We start from the raw sequence: 21,078 nt of genomic DNA on the forward strand, positions 1-21,078 counted from the left end.
TGGGAATCTGAACTCAGGTCCTCATGCTTGTACAATGAGCACTTTATTCACTGGGACATCTCCACAACTGTAAATATTTTACAGGCAAAATGTTTCTGTCCTTCCCTTTATTGTGTTTGCATTAACAATGATGATTACCGTTAACAATGGTAATTGTGTTCTGGAGGCCAAAATACAGTTTATACAAGATTTTCCAATAACCTTACAATGACGTCACAAAGCACGACTGCCTGTTATTAGTCCCCTGTGGTAGATGAAGAGGAAATGGAAGTATAGATTTGCAGACTTCAAAACCGATGACCAAAATTCCAGAAGCTGAATCTAGGTCTTTCCCTACTATGAGATTAAATGCTCACAGAACCATTCCTGCTGACAGCAGCTGCATTAAATTGTCTTAAGCTATTATGGTTTCTAATAAATTGTTCCATAAAGAAATATTTCAATTAGAAAACAAATGGGAAGAAAATTAAAACTCACAAATTCTTTTCTAGATGTTATCTTTTGCTACATAGTACTGGTCCCATTATTTTTGAAATAGGGCCCAAAATAATACAACCCTTCTGTAGTGGGCTGAGAAATATCTCCCTAGACGTTATTCGTTACACATATAGTTAACACACTAACATTTTTCTGATTTATAAACCCATCCATTTATATGACCCTATAGCGTCCTCCTTCCCCAAGTAATGGACCAAATGAACGCTATTTTGATAACGCAGAGTTCAACTGTTAACTCGTCCCAGCCGCTATTTCTATTAATTGGATGTCTTTCCTCTCATCTTCTTCCACAGTTCTTATAAAAAATACTGGCGGTCTCTTTCCCCCCTCCCCCCAGGTCAGTCAAGTGGCCAAGCTTCCAGGTTCACCTGTATAAGTAATGTAGTTGCCCTGTCAGTTGTTTAAAGCACGTCTTACGTAAGGCAGTCGGGATATCCGTGACCACGAAGGAAGCGAAGCATCTATTTAACAAAATGAGATGGTCCCGGTTTTTTTTTTTTTTCATTCTTGCCTGAGAGGATTGTGGAATATTTAAAAAGAAATCTTTTTTTTTCCCTCTGAATTCTAGAACTAGGGCAACACATTGATTTTTTGAGAAAGCTGTAACCTTCCTCTCTAATTCCAAGTGCACATTCTCGGCTGCCAGGAAATAGAATGTGGCTTTCCGATTGCAAAAGCCCTGAGCCCATGCAAAGATATCCTCGCCCTAGACACTCCTCTCCCAGGTTGGCCCCATTCTTCTAACGGTTAGGGATGTATAAAGACCTTTGCTGTAAATGTCAAAGTGTATTAAACTGAAAAGGAGAAAAGTCTAAATCTCTTTTCTTTCCAATCTGGGGAGGAAAATGATTCCAAACCCTGATGAAAAACTTTTTTTTTTTTTTTTTTGCTTTAAGCTATTTCCTTACTGTATGTGATCGACCAAGTAAGTTCAATCCTGCGGCCTCCCTGAGAAGATTCATAATTAAAATTTTAAAGTGAACAAATTAGCTCTTAGCCTGTCAGCAGCTGAGGAGTCAGAACTTTGACTCCCGTCATCGTCCAGGGATTCACTCCTGCAAGGGTGTGGTCCTCTCCTAGTAGGAGACGGGCTAAAAGAACCACTGAGAGAAGCAGCATGCTGTGACTCCAAGGGATAATCACTCAGCAGGCTGGGTTCCTTCAAGGGCTGTGGTAATGGTATTTTATTTCCTCCTCTCTTGTGCCTACTTACAGCGTAATTACAAAATTGAGAGAAAGGGAGAGAGCCAGGCATGGATATAACCGTACGCCGGGTTCATGCAGCCTGCTAGAAGCTCCACCCAGTGGGGCTCATTTGTCAGTTAGTTCTGTCGGAGACTGAAGGTGCTTTGATGTCACTCACACACCTAATTATGCTAATTATGAAATTTTCACCCTTTGAAATCTTGAAAATTAAATGTGCAGGAGGGAGGTATGTGTGTCAGAGCATCTCGTCTTGCTGCTACCCAAGAGAGTGGAAAAATACACTAAACTGAGCCCCTCAGGAAGACACATTGACTCTTAGGTGCCCATACCTCGGAATGCAGTTTTATTTGGAACAGTTTTCATGGTCTTGATTTAGGTAACAGAAGGTCATTATAGTGGCCCTAATCCAATATGGCTATGTCCTTGTAGAAGGGAATATGAGACTCAGAGATACATGAACAGGACAACACCACATGCGGATGAAAGCAGAAATGATGCTGACATATCCACAGCAAACTTCTGAAATAGATTCCCCCTTGTGATTCTATGAATTTCTTCAGTGTCTGTTGTAATGCCTCCCTCTTCATCTCTAATTTTATAATTTATATAATTTATAATTTATAAAATTATAAAATTTTAGTTAATTTGGCTAAGAGCTTGCCAGTCTTGCTGAAAATACATATCTCAAAAAATAAAACAACTTTTCATTTCCTTGATTATATGTGTGTGTGTGTGTGTAGGTGTGTGTGTGTGTGTGTGTGTGTGTGTGTGTGTGTGTGTCTGTTTCCTTGATTTTTAACCCTGAGTTTCTTTCTTGATGTTTATTTCTTTTACTTCTTTAGAGGAATCATTTCTTTTTGTTTTAGGAATTTCAGATGTGTCAATAAATTATTAATGAGATCTCTATTTTATGTATTTATCTTTGTTGGTTGATTTGTTTATGATGAAGGCACTTAGTACTATGAGCTTGACTTAGTACTATGAACTTGCTTCTTAGAACTTCCTTCACTGTGTCCCATAAGTTTGGGTATGCTGTGTTTTAAACTTCATTTAGTCCTAAAGTGTTTTTAATTTCCTTCTTTATTTTTGTCTTGGCTTATTTTACGTTCAGTACTAAGTCATTTAGTTCCTACGAGCTTGTGTATTTTCTGTTATTTTGGTTGTCATTGATATCCCTCTAGCTTGACCCCATGACAGGCAGACACAGTGCAGGATGCTATTTCAATGTTCTTAAATCCGTTAAGACTTTCTGTGTTCCAGTTAGTGATCAATTTCACAGAAAGCCTGTGAGCTGCTGAGAAGAAAATATAATCTTCAGTGTTTGGATGTAATATTTAGTAGATGCCTGTTATGTCCACTTGACTTCCGATGCTATTTAACTCCAGCACATCTTTGTATAATTTTATTGTGGAATGCTTTTATTTATTTATTTATTTATTTATTTATATATTATCTGTAAATTATTTATAATAATTTATTTATTTGTAATTATTTATTTAATAATTATTTATTATGTAATAGCTATTATTCTATTAATTATTTAAACAATATTATATTGATAATATTAATTAATAATATATTGTTTTAATAATTATTATTTATTTTTAATTTTATTTATTTGTGATTATTTATCTTTTATTTATCTGTAGATGGTAGAGTTTTGCTGAGCATAATAGTCTGAATAATAGGTATATGTGGTCTCCTAGAGTTTGTGGAATAGCTGTGGCTTGTCATGATTTGTAAAACATCCACCCATACCCTACTGGTTTCCAGAGAGTCCACTGAAGTTCAGAGTTATTCTAATGGGCCTGCCCTTATGGGTAATTTGCTCTTTTCTTCTGGCAGCAACTAATATCCTTGCTTTGTACTGTGTGTCTCCTGGATTTTATTTTCTGGTCTTGTCTGTTTCCTCGTCAGTATGCTTCTTGTACCGTTATAGGCACCTTCTACTTTAGGTTGGGGAATTTTTCTGCTATGATTTTGTTAAAAAATAATCTTCTATTTTTGTGACCTGTGGTTCTTCTCATTCCTCTATTCCTATCATCCATAAGTTTGGTCTTTCAGCAATGCCCCACATTTCCTGGATGTGCCTAGAAGTTTCTAGATTTAACATTTTCTTTGACTAGGGTATCCATTCCTTCTACCTTGTCTTCAGAACCAGAATTTTTTGTGTCATGTCTTTACACTTTGTTAGCTAAACTTACCTCTGAGCATTTTTGTTGCTATGAAATTATAAAAAATAATGCTGTCTTTTAGCCTGCACTAGATCTGGCTACCATAGTGCCCCAAGATATCTGGTAGATATCTTCATCTCAGTCAGCAAAACCTCTCACTTGCTTTGCTCTATCCCATATCACACTGCCGATGGCTTCTCTCTGAGCCTGGCAACAATCTCTCTACCTATCTAGTTCCCAAGGCAGGTTGCCACCATGTCAGACATATGCATGTCTCCAGTCCTATTGAATTCAATTAAATTGCCACATGAAAGAACATACAACACAATACTGATCCAATTAATAAGATATAATCACCCACCTAGACATACAAAGCCCTGTACACATCCACCCCTTAAGAATATTCATAACAACCAGTAAATGTGCAAAGAAGAATTTTAACATCCGCCTCTATGTTCTCCTGACTGCTTCTCTCGCTCCAGTCTCCTCCTCCTCCTCTCTAAACTTTTCTCCTACCCATCCTTCCTTCTTGTCCAATGACAGGCCTCGTGCTATCTTGTACCTGCCTTCACCTGCATAATGACATCATCCTACAGTTTTTATCTCACATCCTAAGGTTCTCATTTCCAGTTTTATTTCCATTTGAATTATCATTGGGGATTCTATTTTTATGTTTGTGTCTTAAAATGCCATTATTTCATTCAAATATCTGTTTTCATGCTCTTCATTAAGACTTTTTTCATACCCTCTTCAAGGTCCTTGAACATATTTGTAAGCTGTTTTTTGAATTCACTGTCTTGTGCTTCAGCTAAATCACATTTCTCAGTGCCTATTGCAATATAGTTACTAGTCTCCGGGTGGCATATATTGTCTTGGTCATTCATTTCTGGGCAATTTCCATTCTTTGGTTGCTCTTGTCTGCTCTGGATTCTAGGCAAGTGTGGTGGCTATGTAGTAAATGATAGAGGGTACTTTTGTGTCATTGGTGGATACAAAGAAATGAAGATGGGCTTGGAGGAAAAGCTTCTAGGAGCAGCAGGAAAGAGCTAGGAAGTAGAGTCCTTAGGAAGTGGAAGTAGAATGAGAAGAAGGGCTCCTTCAGGCAAGCTGCCACATGACTAAGAGTGATTCTAGAGAGACCTGAATGGAGGACAAGAGTGCGTAAAAATCATCTACCTACAAGTTGACCTGTTGCAGCACTGAGGGTTCCTGGTAGATGAATTTCTGCAGGTTTGAAGATATCTCAGTGGAATAGAGCTGGGCTAGAAGGGAAGCCTGAAGAGTCTTCCAGAAAGAGGTAATGGTACCCTAGGTCTGCAGCAAGTGGCAGATTCCTCAGGGAGTAGAGGTAGGGTAAGAAGGAGGGACTACAGGCAAGCTACCAGAGGGCAAAGATTAAGGATGGAAAGACGGGGATGAAAGGGCTAAGGGGACCTGGGTTGGTACCAAGAGGTAAAGTCTCCAGGGAATGGAGGAGGGGTGAGAGAAAGCACCTGTACAAGCAGAGCTAAGTCTACAGAGATTGGAACGGAGGAGTAGCAGCCTGGTGAAAGAACATTTACCTACACTCCAGCCCAGTGTGGTTACTGGGATCCCAGGGAGAGAGTGTTTCTGCAGAATGACAGCTGTCCCAAAGGTGTAGACATGGCCTATCCTGGAGGACTGAGAGGGTCAATGGGAAAGAGCTAAGAGGATCCTGTAGGTCAGAGTCTTAGATTAGTTGATGTCCACCTGCCTTGATGAGCGACTATTTTCAATCTCTAAAACTTCTAATACTTTCAACACCTGAAAAGACATATATAGAAGCTCTTTGGGCATTCTTTATCCCAGCTAAGATGAACCCTAGGTCTGCAGCAATTAGTCCTCACCCTGCCTGCCCAGGATGAACATGGAACCATGGACCTTGCAGGGTCCACTCGAGACAATGACCACTCCCTGCTAGGATCCCCTCTGGTCAAACAAAGGACTGCTTTTTAACAAGTTCAGGGGTCTTAAAATTAAATCATTCAAAGTAGCAGGCAACCCACCATTCCGTTTCCAAGAGAAACGTGTGCTTCTTAAATTGAAAATCCTGCCCCATTAACTCCCTGAAAGGTGAAGGTGGTTATTTACTGGAGAGCTCTGTGACTGAGCTCATCTGCAGTACTAGAGGGAACATCTTTCAAATGTTCTAGCTGAATGTTCCTATTGGAGGGATTTGTATTTAACGGATGACAAGTTAATGTGTCTTCAGTGTCTTAAAGTTGTGGTAAAACTGCTAAAAGGTATGACAGATGTTATGCGGGCAACTTTCTGTTTTACTGATACATTAACTTGCCCACTGAACAGGACTCTAAAGAATGCTGTCCGGGTCACCAGAAGATTCTGCCACCTCAGCTCTCCAGCTGGCCGTGGTTTTCCTTTTGACATATTTTTGTAGTTAAGAAGATATAGTTTACTGCGGGTCAAGGAAAGCATGCTTAACCAGGGATGAAAGTGGATAATGACGCCGAAGAGTAGAAACACCACTGTGCCGGTGCATTTGCAGGTAGACACTGTGCTGTTTCTAAAGGCTCCAGAATAGGTAGCTTCTCCCAGATGACTGATGGCCCCATTGGGGTTGACTTTCTGGAGAAGGCAATGGTACATGAAGTATCCTTCTGGGTAAGAATTGTACAAGATTTGGGACTTCTAGAACTAGGTTCAGTTAGTTATCAATTACTAACCAAGCAGTTCTGGGACTTAATGTCTCCACCTTGGATATGATTCAGATCACATTCTTCTGACCAGTAGCATCCTACAGTTCTGTTCGTTGTCTCTACAACTATGGTGTAGGTGGGAGCAGTGTAGCCCTAATACCCTTCAAGGTGGCCAGCTACCTAACACAGTAGTAGGTGACTCCTTTTGACTTTTATTTGGTCTCTGGCTTTGAGTTTTTGAGGACACGCAAAAAAAAAAAAAAGAGGAAAAATGTTTCTCAGACATCTTTATTGGCATCTCACAAACTCAGAAGGACAAACCAAAACGCTGAGATAAACTCTAGGTACTTAAAAGAACCAATCAGTCTCCATGCTCATGGTCACAAGCCATGAACTGCTAAGCTATCGAAATCTTCCTGTCTGCAAAATTTTAGCTGAATGCTTCCCTCAGAAAGAAACGAATGAGCTAGAAATGTTTGTGAAGACCTCTGACACACACAGATGTAAACACTCTTATATTTTGCTCTCATTTTATATTTAAGGCCCCTGAAACAAAGAGAATCCAAATTACAACATAGCATTACACAAAGAGTAAATGAGAACATGTTTGAGCATTGCCAACCACTTCAGCAGGGATCCATGATTTTAATCTTTAGAGTTCTTTGTATCACATGACTCAGTCTCATCTTTAGTCACACTACTCCCTGACCATTTCTTGGCCCAGAGGTATATCTTTGCGTGGCTCCCTTAGCTCTAAGTACACGTTACTGTTGACCACTCTTGAGATTCTACCTGGACTCTCTTTCATATTTCACATGGTTCTGATTATGTTTCTAATTGGATAAATGCTACTTTGCATTTAGTGTTGATTGAGGTATGATGCTGTGCCAATATTTGTTCTCGTGCCTGATGAAAACGAAGGTCAATAAAAACAGCGATTCACTCCATATGTACGTGGGCTTCAGGACTTCAGAGAAATGCACTGAAAAATGCTTCAAACCCCTTCAAATATTGGCGTTCCCTCAGCCCCTCAACTCCCACACCACCACCACCACAGTTGAATGCTAATGAGCATGTTCCACTAATGCGAACGCCCCCACAGCACTGGCTTGGTGCAGCGCATGCGCACTAGGATGACCCATGTAGTAGCCTGGTGTTCAGGTGTTTTCTCTCATTTTATGCCTGTCGTGTATGCTGTTTGCTTTGCCTACGAGGCCCAGACTTTTTCCAGATAATTCCCGATTGGTTGTACTTCACATTCCAGTTTAGTTTACTTGCAACAAAACTCTGAGGGACCACAAAGAGTACTGCAACCCAAGATGTACCAACATAGACTAGGGTGGCTTTTCCATCCACCACAGAGCCTATTATCTCTCAAGAGGCCTTAGGAAGTTGGAGAGTGGTCACTTTTCTGGTCACTTACTAGATGTGATCTTGAACTGGACGTTTAACATATCCGAGCTTCCCTTATCTCACCCGTAAAGTGAGGAGGATATGTCTTTCTTGAGACACTGTAAGGAATGGTGCTCTATAAAGCAGAGTACCACACATCGCACAACGCCTGGCCTGGTGTGTGTAGTTTATTTTATTTTACTATTTTATTTTATTTTTACCCATTTTATATGCATTTTTGTTTTGCCTTCTGGTGACTATAGAGGCCAGAGAGGGACTCAGATCTCATGGACCTATAGTTATAGATAGTTGTGAGTTTTCATGTGGGTCCTAGGAATCAAACTGGGTCCTCTGGAAGAGCAGCCAGTGTTCATGATCTTTGAGCCATCTCTCCATCCCCTTGGGATATGCATTTTAAAGTGAGAGATAATGAGCTGGGTGTGGAGATGCATTTCTTTGGTCCCAGCACTCAGTTCAAGGTCAGCCTAGGCTATGCAACAAAACCTTGTCTCAAAACTCAAAACAATAGTAATTTGGAACCACTGAAATGAGAACTAATGATAATAATGCTAGAATTTACCACGTGCATTAGCTGTCTAGGGGAGAGTGTTTCTTTCACGGAGAGTATCTGTAGGCATGCAAACTTTCTTCACATGCTCATTTACCTCTCTCGTAATTACTAAACTCTCCATCTACCTGTATTTTCACAATCCTTTTGTGCAGACAAAATCTCACTGGAACATGTCAGAAAATGAATTCTTACTCCTTTAGGACATAGATCTGTAAGAGAAAGAAATCCTTATTATGTATGGAGGGATTGCTCCAGAAACTGTAGATGGGATTTGGGGAAGGTAATTCCTCCCTCATATTCAAAAATACACAAATAAGTAACTGGCTTTTCAGCTCAGAACGGTTTTCAGATGCTGCTTACCATAGGACCACCACATCTCTCTATAGCGCCACTTTCCTCCTTTCCTTGGTCTCTCTCTTTACTCCACCAGTTAGTCTCTGGTACACATCATATTATTGAATGTGCTATTTCTTTTGTCTGTGTGGCCGTTATTTGGCTGATTCCTAGTTGTGTTGGAAGTCTCAACTTAGCTCACTTTTACTGATTTACAGTCTGCATTCTATGTTCCTCCACTGCCTCATCCAAGAAGGGAAGGGAATGGGCCTGCCCTGTATGTAGCACGTGTGAATGGTGGCCCCTGGGAGTCTTCTGTGCCTGGTCTATTATACTGTACATTTCCCCCAAATACTCTTTTCCCAGTCCACTCCTATATACTTCAAAAGTTCATGTTGAAAATTATTTTAATTATTTGCTTGGAATCTAACCTATTAGCCCAGGATTTCTCAGGGCAAGGATTTGAATTATGTAGCTCTCTTTTCTCAATACTCTGCAGCAAAAAAGGAAAGTGTTACAAGTATTTGATTAGTAGGTAGATTCACAGTTAGTGAATTCACAAATGAATGGGTGAATTTTGAATGAAGACAGCTGTGAAATGGGGGATAGTAATTTGACTCTGTAGGGACAGGAAAGGGACAGTAAAAAAGGAGATCAAATAACTAAAGAAATCCTCCATTAATCGTTTGATTAATTTCCCCTGAAGATGACTTGCTTCCTTACCAAGATGCTTCTGAGTCCCTTGAGATCTTAGTAAGAGTTGGCTCACAATTTAGTAGGAAACAATACAAGGAATAAGGAAAGAGGGACAATGGAGATATTCTTAAAGAATGGGATATACGAGATGAGAACATGGTCAGGTTTGGTTTCCAATAACCATCACCATTCTCATTCACCAGTCATTGTCATTAAAATGAAGTCAGTATTTGTATATCCCAAACTCAAAGTCCCTTCCCACATTCTCTACCACTAGTCTTTCCTTCTCTTAACTTTAAAGCAGCAGTTCTCAGCCTTCCTAATGCTGCAATGACCCTTTAGTATGCTTCCTTATGATGTTGTGGTGATCCCCAACCATATAGTTCTCTCGTTGCTACTTCATAACTGTAATCTTTCTACTGTTATGGGTCATAATGTAAGTATCTGATGTGCAGAATATCTGATATGCCGCCCCTGTTGTTGAGATCCACAAGTTGAGAAGCTCTTGCCCTAAAGTATCAAACTTCCTCATTTTCTTGAAGCCATTCATCCCTGACCTTCTCGTTATCAGCTTCTACTGCCCCTTAAAGCAGAAATGTTCTCTAGAAGGCTAGAAATATTGTATTATATATTACAGAGTTCTTACTGGATGGAGACTCAACTATGTAAAAGTTATGTGGTGTGAACCACTGTACTATTCTGTCCAATCACCAAAATTCAATGGTGGAAGTGAATTATTGCTGGTCTCATGGTTAGCTCTAAGACTATACAAGAGTATGGGTTTTAAGTTGCCAAAGACTAACCAGCCCAAGCACATAGTTATCCCTGAAGGAGACTTTGTTGAAATTAGTATTACTGCCTTTCCCTTCCATAGCTATTGAATTCTGTTCTAACTAGAAAGGAAGAAATAATTTTTTACATGAATGAACTCTATAATTTGACACATATTTTTGGCTGGGATAGTGTTTTTTAAGCTCTAGAAAACAATGCCAGTTTTAGAAAGGATTAGTTTTTCAAAGAACAACTTAATTTGAATACCAGTTTGTCTTTTGTAACATCTTCATTGAATTTGTGAACTTTAAGCTCAGCTGTCCCTTTGATTATACTCATCCAATGCATATAGATGTGTCAATCAGCAAGACAAATTAATGAATGAATAAATGAAAAAATAAAAAAGTCCAGTCTAATTTCCTCAAAAAAATATAGGGACATTGATAACAGGAAATTCCATGTAATGTAGAACAACTCTGAAATCAGTATAACCAAGATGGTTAGCTGCTAGTTTCCATGTTTTGGTTAATTTCATATAACTGTAACCAATGTATGTCAGAGAACAACATACAAAGAAGAAGCATTTCTCTTTTGATTGATAGCGTCAGAGTTTTGGTGTCACCTTTCTTGGCTTATTTCTCTGTCTGCACCTCTTGGTCCCTGAGACCATAGTTGAAAGAATTCAGACAAGACGTATGAGCCTAGTAGCAAGCAGGCGTAGAATTTGTTTGCACAAAACCAAGCACCGTCTGAAGAAAGGTAGTGGATGGTGGTCAGAGGGACCATAGTATCAGTCTACATTTCAGGAAGGGTTTATACCATTTCTACAGACTTTAGAGTGTTCAGCTCTACAAGAGGAACTTTGTCATAGACATTCAAGGACTGGGCAGAACACTTGGATTGGCTCTTACAAAAGCAGGCAATGATATGTCTTTGTTCTTATCAGAAAGCCTCTGCAGTGCAGTATTACGCAAGGCTTAGTATTCTTAGCTCTAGACTTAGACAGTCATCTACTAATGAGATCCAGGCAAGTCTCCTCCCATAGTGAGAGAAATGATTCCAGTACCATTCTTCTGACCAATTGTTAGAGTCTTAAAATTCCAACTTTTGTTTTCTTGGCTGTTGACTATAAGGGAGGGGTCTGGCTCAGTGTCCTCCAAGCCTACAAATGTCTAAGTCGATACTGAAGAGTAGGAAAGATGAGGACAGTCACGGGAGAATACAGAACTGGGAGCCATTTACTACATAGATGAAAGGACACAGGCCATGAGGAAGGGACTGGAAAAATGTGTATGCTCAAAGGAATGGTTTAGGGACCACCTTTCTCCAGTTATGTCTTACCTTTCTAGGGCCAGACTTTCAGTAAGTAGTGTCTTTGGAAGGAACTTTATTACCAGCCATAAAAAATGAGTAAGTATGTTTTCTGAAGCCTTGGAGAAAGCAGAATTGCATGGTAAGAACTGTGCCTACTGCCAAAGCAGGAACAGGCAACAATTCTTCCTCATACTGAGCCAAGAAAGCAAGGTATTAGCAAAAGTTTGTGAGGATGCAGCTATCAACACATTCTCAAATGGAGAACTGAAGGAAAGGAGGCAACATTAAAGGTTAAATTTTTTTATCAAAATCAAATGATTAAAAGCTCAAAGTTGGGAAAGTGAAAGGTATCTGAACTGTGATGTGAGTTCGTCTGAAGAATTTGAGAGCAAAAAATGTGACTAAGTGCAAAGACAGTCTTTTCTGGAGAAGGAGACCCTTTTTGGAAAATTACTGATGTTAGCTTTACTCCTGACTCACCTACTGCTCATGGCCAATGTATTCATGTATCGAATATCAATACGCATAAACAGTTTTCTGTTCACGAGAGAAGAGAAGCTAGGAGGTTATTTCCGGGGCTTCTTGGGGCGTATGAAGATGAATGGCCGTGTTTACTTTAGTCATTGCTGGTAATTCTTACAAACTTATTGTGTTTATTCAAGAATATGGAAATGGCTAAGTAAGCAGGAATAAAACTGTACTTTATTGATTTTTGCAGAGTTCTGAGGAAGATTTCTGAGGCTTGGAGCTTCCATCGGGTTTGGAAGAAAGTAAAGTGAATTCCATGATGCCACAGCACAAATAAAGCCCATGGACACCCACCAAGCAATTCCTCTCTGGCAGAATTTTTAGATTGCCGAGTAATATGCTGCCTTCGCGAGGGGGCAAGAAACTAGTGCCCAAAAGACGTGTTCTTCAGTATTTGGATTAGACGCGTTCTGAAGAAAATGGCGTCAAAGGTTTCCTGCCTGTATGTGTTGACCGTTGTGTGCTGGGCCAGCGCTCTCTGGTACTTAAGCATAACAAGACCTACTTCATCATACACTGGCTCAAAGCCATTCAGTCACCTAACAGTTGCCAGGAAAAACTTCACGTTTGGCAACATAAGAACTCGACCTATAAACCCACATTCTTTTGAGTTTCTTATAAATGAACCCAACAAATGTGAGAAAAACATTCCTTTTCTTGTGATCCTCATTAGCACCACCCACAAGGAATTTGATGCCCGCCAGGCAATCCGGGAGACTTGGGGGGATGAGAACAACTTCAAAGGGATCAAGATAGCCACGCTTTTCCTCCTGGGCAAAAATGCTGATCCTGTTCTCAACCAGATGGTGGAGCAAGAGAGCCAGATCTTCCATGACATCATCGTGGAGGACTTCATTGACTCCTACCACAACCTCACCCTCAAAACCTTAATGGGGATGAGATGGGTTGCCACCTTCTGCTCAAAAGCCAAGTATGTCATGAAAACAGACAGTGACATTTTTGTGAACATGGACAACCTTATTTATAAACTCCTGAAACCCTCTACCAAGCCGAGAAGAAGATATTTCACTGGTTACGTCATCAATGGCGGGCCAATCAGGGATGTCCGCAGTAAGTGGTATATGCCTAGGGATTTGTACCCTGACAGCAACTACCCACCGTTCTGTTCGGGGACTGGCTATATCTTTTCCGCTGATGTGGCAGAACTCATTTACAAGACCTCACTCCACACCAGGCTGCTTCATCTTGAAGATGTGTATGTGGGACTGTGTCTTCGAAAGCTGGGCATACATCCTTTCCAGAATAGTGGCTTCAATCACTGGAAAATGGCCTACAGTTTGTGTAGGTACCGCCGCGTCATCACCGTCCATCAGATCTCTCCAGAGGAAATGCACAGGATCTGGAATGACATGTCAAGCAAGAAGCATCTCAGATGTTAGTACTTTTATCATTGTAAATAACTTTCTTTTCTAAGAAATGGGGACTAAGACGTTGGTATTGACAGGTGCCACCAAGGGAGCACGAACTGGTAAGGGGTTTTGTAAAGGTTTTGCTTCCTGTTCCTAGTCTTTAATCGGATCAGTACTTTGCAAGAATTGGGCTCGGCCATAGAAATGGTGAGTGAGTTCGTGAAGGGCCAGGTTTCATTCTTAGGTCCTAAGAAAGAGTGACCCTGAATAACTGCCAGATTAGCGCACCGTGCATCTGAGAAAAAAGATCTGGGCCAGGAGATAGAAACTCACAGTAATGTCTTCATACCACCTCTGCAAATGTAAATAGTGATTCTTTCTTAGAAATCACAACAAGTCGGGAAAGATACGCAGTCAGGAGCACACACTAGATGAGGTAATCAATGCTTTGCGCTGCTGTCACATGGCATTCCTACATAAGTCGCCATGGAATGTGTGCAGAATTTGAGATCCTACCAATAACTGATTTTTTTCCCTGGGGTAGGGAGGCTAGGATGAAATAAATGGGGATGTAAACTTGAGAATCAATTATCCCGTGTGGATAGAAAACACCTCGGCATGGACTTACAAGGATTGAATCTGGTCAGCAGGTGGGTTGTACATAAAATGCTACTTTAAGTAAACAAATAACCCCCCCATAACAGATATTACATGGTGCCACCAAGGAGAAGGCTAAATGTGGACCTCTCATCTGCATCCTTCCATATACTGCCTTTAAGTGCATGGTATGGTTTTGGATCAGGCAGGTCTGTGTCTCCATGTATAGAAAACAGGTTGGTAGGAGGCCCAGAAATAATACATAACAACTGATGAAATGCCAATTTAGGTATCCATTCTAATGAGCATAAGGTTGACAGTAGTATACAAGGCCCTCTCTCACATGTTTGCAAAGCACATGAGAAAATCTTTAATGAGTTACCAGTATTATTAAAAGACATGCCCCAGCTACCAATAGAAGAAATGCTCTCAACGTCAAAAACGTTCATCTATGTTTAGCAGCAAAAAAAAAATCTTTTTGATGTTCTGGAGATTCTGTGGCTGAGATCTGTGGTAAGGAAGAATAGGGAAGCCGAGTTCAGATCCCATTGATGCCACAAATGTATGTGGCTCACATGAGCAGGGGTCTCATTTTTGATGTGCTTCTGTCTGCTCACTTGTGAAACAGCTAAAAAGAAAAATCTACCTCACAGGTACTGTGAGAGCAAATCACATTTGCTAATAAGTATTTTGAGATCTTTAGTTTAAAAGGTGCTATGTAATTCCGTGTGTATCACGCACTATGCTAAATGCTAAAATGATTGCAGTCATTTTAAAGATGGTTATCCATGATGGCAACATCATCTTAATATAACAGTTTACCAAAATATTGACCGTGAACTATCAGTGTACCTAATTCTTGGAAGACTTGAGTCTCCTTGCCTGTAAGTTAGTTGATTAGGGAAGCTTCTTCCTCCACCACACCATGGTCTCTCATTCTGGTGATGAATTTGTCACTTCAGTGCATTGCCTTGGCATCCCAGGATGTTTAAAGCAAAAAGAATCTGCTTTGCTTTGGGGAGGAGCTTTGTACAGGTTTTGCCAAACACAAACATTTGCCCTGAATTCATAAACCTCGTTAGAACACGTAGAGCTAATCTGCTCCCTGGGAAGATGAAAATCTTCAGCAAATCTCCACAGTCACACATTTACCATCCATGCTCTACTCAGTGTTGGGATGAAAAGAAAGCCCCACCACTGAAAAGGGTTGTTCGTTTGAGCTATTTTCTTTGCACATTGACCTTTGCGAAACCCCCATAGAAGCTGGTCGTGATGGGGATACAAAGAATAAATGGAGTTCCGTAATCACATAATCCCTTGCTAGGAAACATTTGATATCTCATCACCCCCAAAGTACTAAATACTGTAGGACTTCCCATCCTTTAATAACGATGGTGTCAAGTGACCCGGGAAAAGCTGTAACAGGACAAGGGGAGTCACCCTCCCACCAGCTAGCCTCAAACCCCAAGAGCTCTATGGCTGGGAAAGTCTCGCACTCTCATGCCTCATTGGCCCCCCAGCTGCACAGCTGAATGCAGTCTCTGTCTCCTGCTCTGGCCTCTATCCCATTCAGCCAAACCACTTTTCATGTCCAAAATCTCACACTATGATAACCATGTATGCACACCTATGAACTGCTTTATATGTATGTGCAAAATATGCATAGAGCCCTAATCTTGGAAAGGAGCAAAAAAAAAAATCGGAAAATCATGTGTCTTAAAGACTATTTCTTAACATTTTTATGCTACATAGTACCCTTATGACAAACATGTAAATAGACACCCAAGATTACATGTATATATTTTAAAGGCGCTTTTCTTGTCACCTCAATTGTATGTACAGCTAGAATCTGCTTGATAGGTTAACATTTTCCTCTGCATGGAACTTGATGAGGTAAGGCCATTTGTCCGGTATCTCAATAGCCTTAAGCATGGTCGCTCTCTGTTTGTTTTTTTGGTTTTGGTTTTGGTTTTTGGTTTTTGTTTTTTTTTTTTCTTTTTTGGATGTTCAAAAAAGAAATGTTTAGCTTATCAAGGAAAAGTTCTAATTTTCTACTTTTGTTAATTCTATGACAAGAGAGTGGTCAGGTTATTGTCAAATATTAAGCCATTCTTAGCATTTGTTTAAGAAAACTATTTCATAATAATGGCAGTATTCTGGGCCTGGGGGTTTTCGCTCAGTGGTAAACACTTCCCTAGCATGCAGAGGGCTCTGGGTCCGTCCTCAGCACTGCAATAATAAAGTTAAAATAACGGCAGCCCTCCTGTACCAGAAGTCACTCAAATAATGTTCTAAACACTGTCTGGCTCCCCACTATTTCTCCGTTATGTACGGGATAACATCAGCACCTAATCTTAAAAGCTTCTTCATGTATTTCATAGAGGGAAAAAAAAGAATCCTTTCTCTTTGGTGCCTCCTTTATGTGGCTCTGTGTCCTCTTGGAGCAGTCAATACACAACGATGTACTTTTAAATAACCAGATTCAAAACACGAAGACCATTTTTGATTGGAATTAAATACGGAAGAACAAAACCCCTTGTGTGATAAGATACGGAGGGGAAACAAACTCTATACCGAGAAGTCGAGGAAGGAGTTTTTCAATCAAATTTCTTCTAACAAGAGACCATGGGATATTTATGTGCAGTGTGTGGAATTCATTTTCTACCTTTCCTAATACGTGCGCTCAAGGCGGGAACTGATCGTGTCATTTCTGTAAAGCGGAAGATACTTTTTATAAGCTACAGGTAACTGAGGAATGAAAGAAGTAATTCACTAGAGACGCTTGTTGATAATTGACCTTTAGGTATATTGTTATAAATGAATGATTGTATTTATGTATTTATTTGTTCGAAATTGTACATATGGTTTTGCCAAAAGTAACTGTGTGTTGAAGTGCACTCTCTGGGTTTGTAGTGCTATTTAGGGTTACATGGGTTGCCAATCAAGCTGCTAATCAGAATACTATTTTTTTGTATCAGTGTTACAACATGTGACGAATAGATGACGCTGTCTTTCCATTCATTCTCTCTCCCTTCCTCTTGAAATGTAAACTGTTGGTTGAAAGCGCGATGCGGTTGGACAGGCCCATCTGTCAAGAGGAGGATCATGGTTTCATAAGACTGATTTTTTTAAACTCCTGAGACAAATAAACAAAAGAAGAACTCATCTTGTTTCTCTGCTTATTTGAACGGCTCTCTTTGGGGAGATGTAATTGCTTATGCCCACCCACTATAATCTTCCTAACAATTGCAACGTAAGCAATGCTTTAAACAACTCAGAGATTTTTCCATAAAAGCACGAAACGGATTAGTTGTATACTTGGAGACCTTTCGGTTCAATAAATAAGCCATGGACGACCTCTGGGTTTAGGAAATGTGCTTCTTGCCTGCTTCTCATTGGCTTCAGAGAGATGTTTTACTATCCAATTAAGTGCGTGTGTGTTGAAAATGTCAATAAATTCCACCTGCAGAGGGACATCGTGTTGAGAACCTGCTTAGCAAACCAGGGCACATTACATCTAAGACAAAAATCTTGTTTAGTGTTTTATCCATATGCCTGCTTCGGAATAGACACACACAGCTTTTAAGAGTTAATTTATGAATGAGAAAGTTATTCCGGTAGCACAGACAAGTAGATGCTGAATCCTGATCGCTAACTGTAAGCAAGAGACTAAAAGCTCCTTAAGAAACTAAAGTGGATTTTATCTTATTATTAATTTTAATCCAGCTAAACAGGTCTTCACTTACTAACAGAGATGTAAATTTGGGTTTAACTTCTCCCATTATGCCTCCAATTTCATGAGGGCAAAATATAAGCTGGAATATATGAGAAAACAAGAAAGCACAAGATACGTAGTTTTGTGTGCCATGTGGCTTTTGAAAGGAGCCAATGTCAAGAGCAATAGTCTGAGAATATGTGGGCAGGCATAAGATCAGAATAATCCTATTTATTTATGGATATAATAGAAGCACACTTTCTTTACCTGAACCACAAGCTTGAAGGTGTAGCTCAGTAACCTAACCTAGGAAGAACTTTAGGTGGCCCAGACACATCCTGAAGTTGAGGGCACAGGTCTCTGAGTTTAGGAGATGTGCTTCTAGCCTGCATCTCATTGGCTTCAGGGAAGCGTTTTGCTATCCAATTAAGTGAGTGTGTTGAAAACCCCAACAATTTCCGTCTGCAGAGGGACATTCTGTTGAGAGCCTGCTTAGCAAACCAGGGCAGGTTAAGTCTACGGCAAAATCTAAAGCAGAGGCTGTCATGCCAGTCTCCAAACTACATCCAACCCACTCCCAGTGGGCTAAGAAGGGTTTCATAGGGAACATGTGGGCCCTTTGGTTGAATTCAGTCTATGTAATGTATTATTCCAACAATAGGAAGCCTACTTTCTCCAGTAGGAGATGTATCCTAAAACAAAACAAAACAAAACAAAAAAACAACAAAACACTGCTGTGTTAGATTTTGAATTTCAGCAATCCAAAAAAGCATGCAACTTTACTTTGTCTTGCTTTAAGTGGTTTTTTTTTCATATCTACAGTTTCATATCTTAACCTGCAAGGTTTAAAATATTTATTCCTTGGTACTTTATCAGAAAAGCTTACCAACTTTGATCTAGACAGATAGAGAAACACTATAAAAGGTGTTAGACACAAAATCTCTACATTATGAATAGGGAATCACGTGGATTGAACATTCTAGTACTGTCTCCCCCTGTCGCCAGAGAGATGATGATAAATGATGCTGAAAAGCAACAGCTGCATGTATTTTTAAAATAGTTCCTTTCCCTCTCTCTGAGTGATTTTTAAAAATTATAAAGCTTGATTTTAATTATAACAATTACCCAGAGTTTAATTAATATATTGCTTAAAGATGTGTGGGTATCAGACCAAAGAGGGTGGGTTTCAAATAGCTTGATTGTCATAATTACAAGCAGTCTGTTTTCTCATTTACTTAATTGATTGTCATAGATTTCCGGATGAGTTCACACCGCTGGAAGAGAAGTGAATGCATTTCTAAAACAGGGAGGGGGAAAAAATAACCCAGAAGTGGGCCGTTTAGAGAAACGGCATGTCAGCATGAAAATCTGCCCTTGATAACATCTCCTTACCTTTTTGCTGATTAAAATAAGAGTTGTTTAAATGTGGGAGAAATGAATTTTAAAAGTATTATTGACTCAACACATCTTTGATAGCAGTGACCCTACTCTTGCCGCAGCCAGAGTTACCCAGCACTCAAGAAACTTCTCCATCTCATTTTCCTTATGGAATCTATTAGTTTAATATATTATATCAATGATTTGTTAGGCCTCTCGCAATGGCCTCGGTCCTCACCTGAAGAGATTATGGTATAACAGGTGATTTATTCTCTCTCTGAGGTTTACCTCAGAGTGTTTACACATTGGTGAACATTGAACTTGGCAGGCCTGGAAGGATTACTTGCAATGGGACAGTAGGGGGCGCTGGTGATGAATACTATTTTTCAAGCATGACCTCAGCAGGGTAAAACGGGAAGGGGAGCGTGGGGCAAACACTAGAGATTTTCTGCCCTTGCAATATCTTACAACGTGTTTAATCTTAACTGTCGCCCTGTGCAGTAAATGCTGCTATCTTCACTTGGCAGTTGGGGAAGCAGGCAGCGGAGAATTTGTAATGTAAATGGTGAATTCATGCCACTGGCGCTAAAGCCCTTGTTCATTGCCAAAACTGAAAAGACAAAGGCAAACAAACAAACAAACAAACAAAAAAATAAAGAGAACAGAAAACAAAACAAACCTATGAAGGTAACATGTAAGCAATATGAAACGTAAGTGAAAGATTCAGGAACGTTAAATCATCGATTTGATTCTGCGCACATCTAGTGACTATGAAAAGGATCAAAAACCCATGACCCCACTAACTCGGGTGAGCCCGCGTCATGAGGAAGTTTAATAGAGCTTCCGGCCCTGAGAGTTCACACAAGTTTCAGTAGAGGGATGGGATGATCTATAAGTTCAATTATCCATTTTCCCTCATGGAAGCAAAGGGTCCGCTGGAGAGACATTCATCAAGAGCTAGCTCAGTTAAGAAGACAAGCCCTCTGCGCTCTGGGTCTGTCTCTCCCTGCCTCAGACCACACTCCTGTGGGCTCTTCTGTGTCTATTGTTGTTTCCTTCCCCTGGTTTTTGCAATGTATGTTAATACACATTTCCTGTAGGGAAAAAAAATAACAAAAACAAAAAAAGACAACACAACTTTAAAAGCACAAACCTCAGTCACTGGAAAGCATGTAACCGGTGATAAGATACCTTTCCTCTCAGGAGGGTATGGACCACACAGCACACAGGGTAAGGCGGCATGCTGGATAGGGGCGTTTGTGTGTTTTCTCAGATAGCTCTGTGCCTACCCTCTACCTGGAAATCCTACTAAAATGATGAGTGTTGGTTCTGAGAGGCAACATTCTGACTTTCTTTTATGCTCTCAGACAATCCGGATGCCATTGCTACATGATTATATAAAGCTAGATTATACAAAACAATACTACCATTCAGTAAGCATTCATATGCGTGATTATTAAGGGATATATGTGTGTGTGTGTGTGTGTGTGTGTGTGTGTGTGTGTGTGTGTGTGTGTATAATTCACAAAGGAACAAAAACTTGGAAAAATTAAACATTCAGGTCTTGAATTTCTAATCTCTGTGATCTCAGCACTTGGAAGTTAAAGGCTGGAAGATCAGGAATTCAAGGCCAGCCTTAGTTACATGATTGGTTTGATGTTAGCCTGACCTCTATGAGACCCTGTCTTAAAACAGGATAAGCAAATACTGATAAATTTTAATTTCAGAAACTGACTGACTCTCTCTCTCTCTCTCTCTCTCTCTCTCTCTCTCCCCCATGTGTGTGTGTGTGTGTGTGTGTGTGTGTGTGTGTGTGTGTCTGTGTCTGTGTCTGTGTCTGTGTCTGTGTCTGTGTTTT

At 40.1% G+C, this 21,078-nt stretch overlaps 1 protein-coding gene across 8 annotated transcripts in view; it reads left to right on the forward strand.

Annotated features, from left to right (window-relative positions):
* Window positions 1–17,293, forward strand: part of B3galt1 (Beta-1,3-galactosyltransferase 1) — a 573,038-nt gene extending 555,745 nt beyond the window's left edge. For 7 of the 8 annotated variants that reach the window (XM_017591942.3, XM_039105589.2, XM_017591945.3 and 4 more), the window contains one exon: window positions 12,352–17,293. In XM_017591942.3, the coding sequence (XP_017447431.1) occupies window positions 12,581–13,561 (981 nt within the window). In that variant the 5' untranslated portion in view covers window positions 12,352–12,580 and the 3' untranslated portion in view covers window positions 13,562–17,293. 8 annotated transcript variants of the gene reach the window in all.
* Window positions 17,294–21,078: the final 3,785 nt, after the last annotated feature.

This window comes from Rattus norvegicus, chromosome 3 (genome assembly GCF_036323735.1).
Source record: "Rattus norvegicus strain BN/NHsdMcwi chromosome 3, GRCr8, whole genome shotgun sequence".
NCBI lineage: Eukaryota > Metazoa > Chordata > Mammalia > Rodentia > Muridae > Rattus > Rattus norvegicus.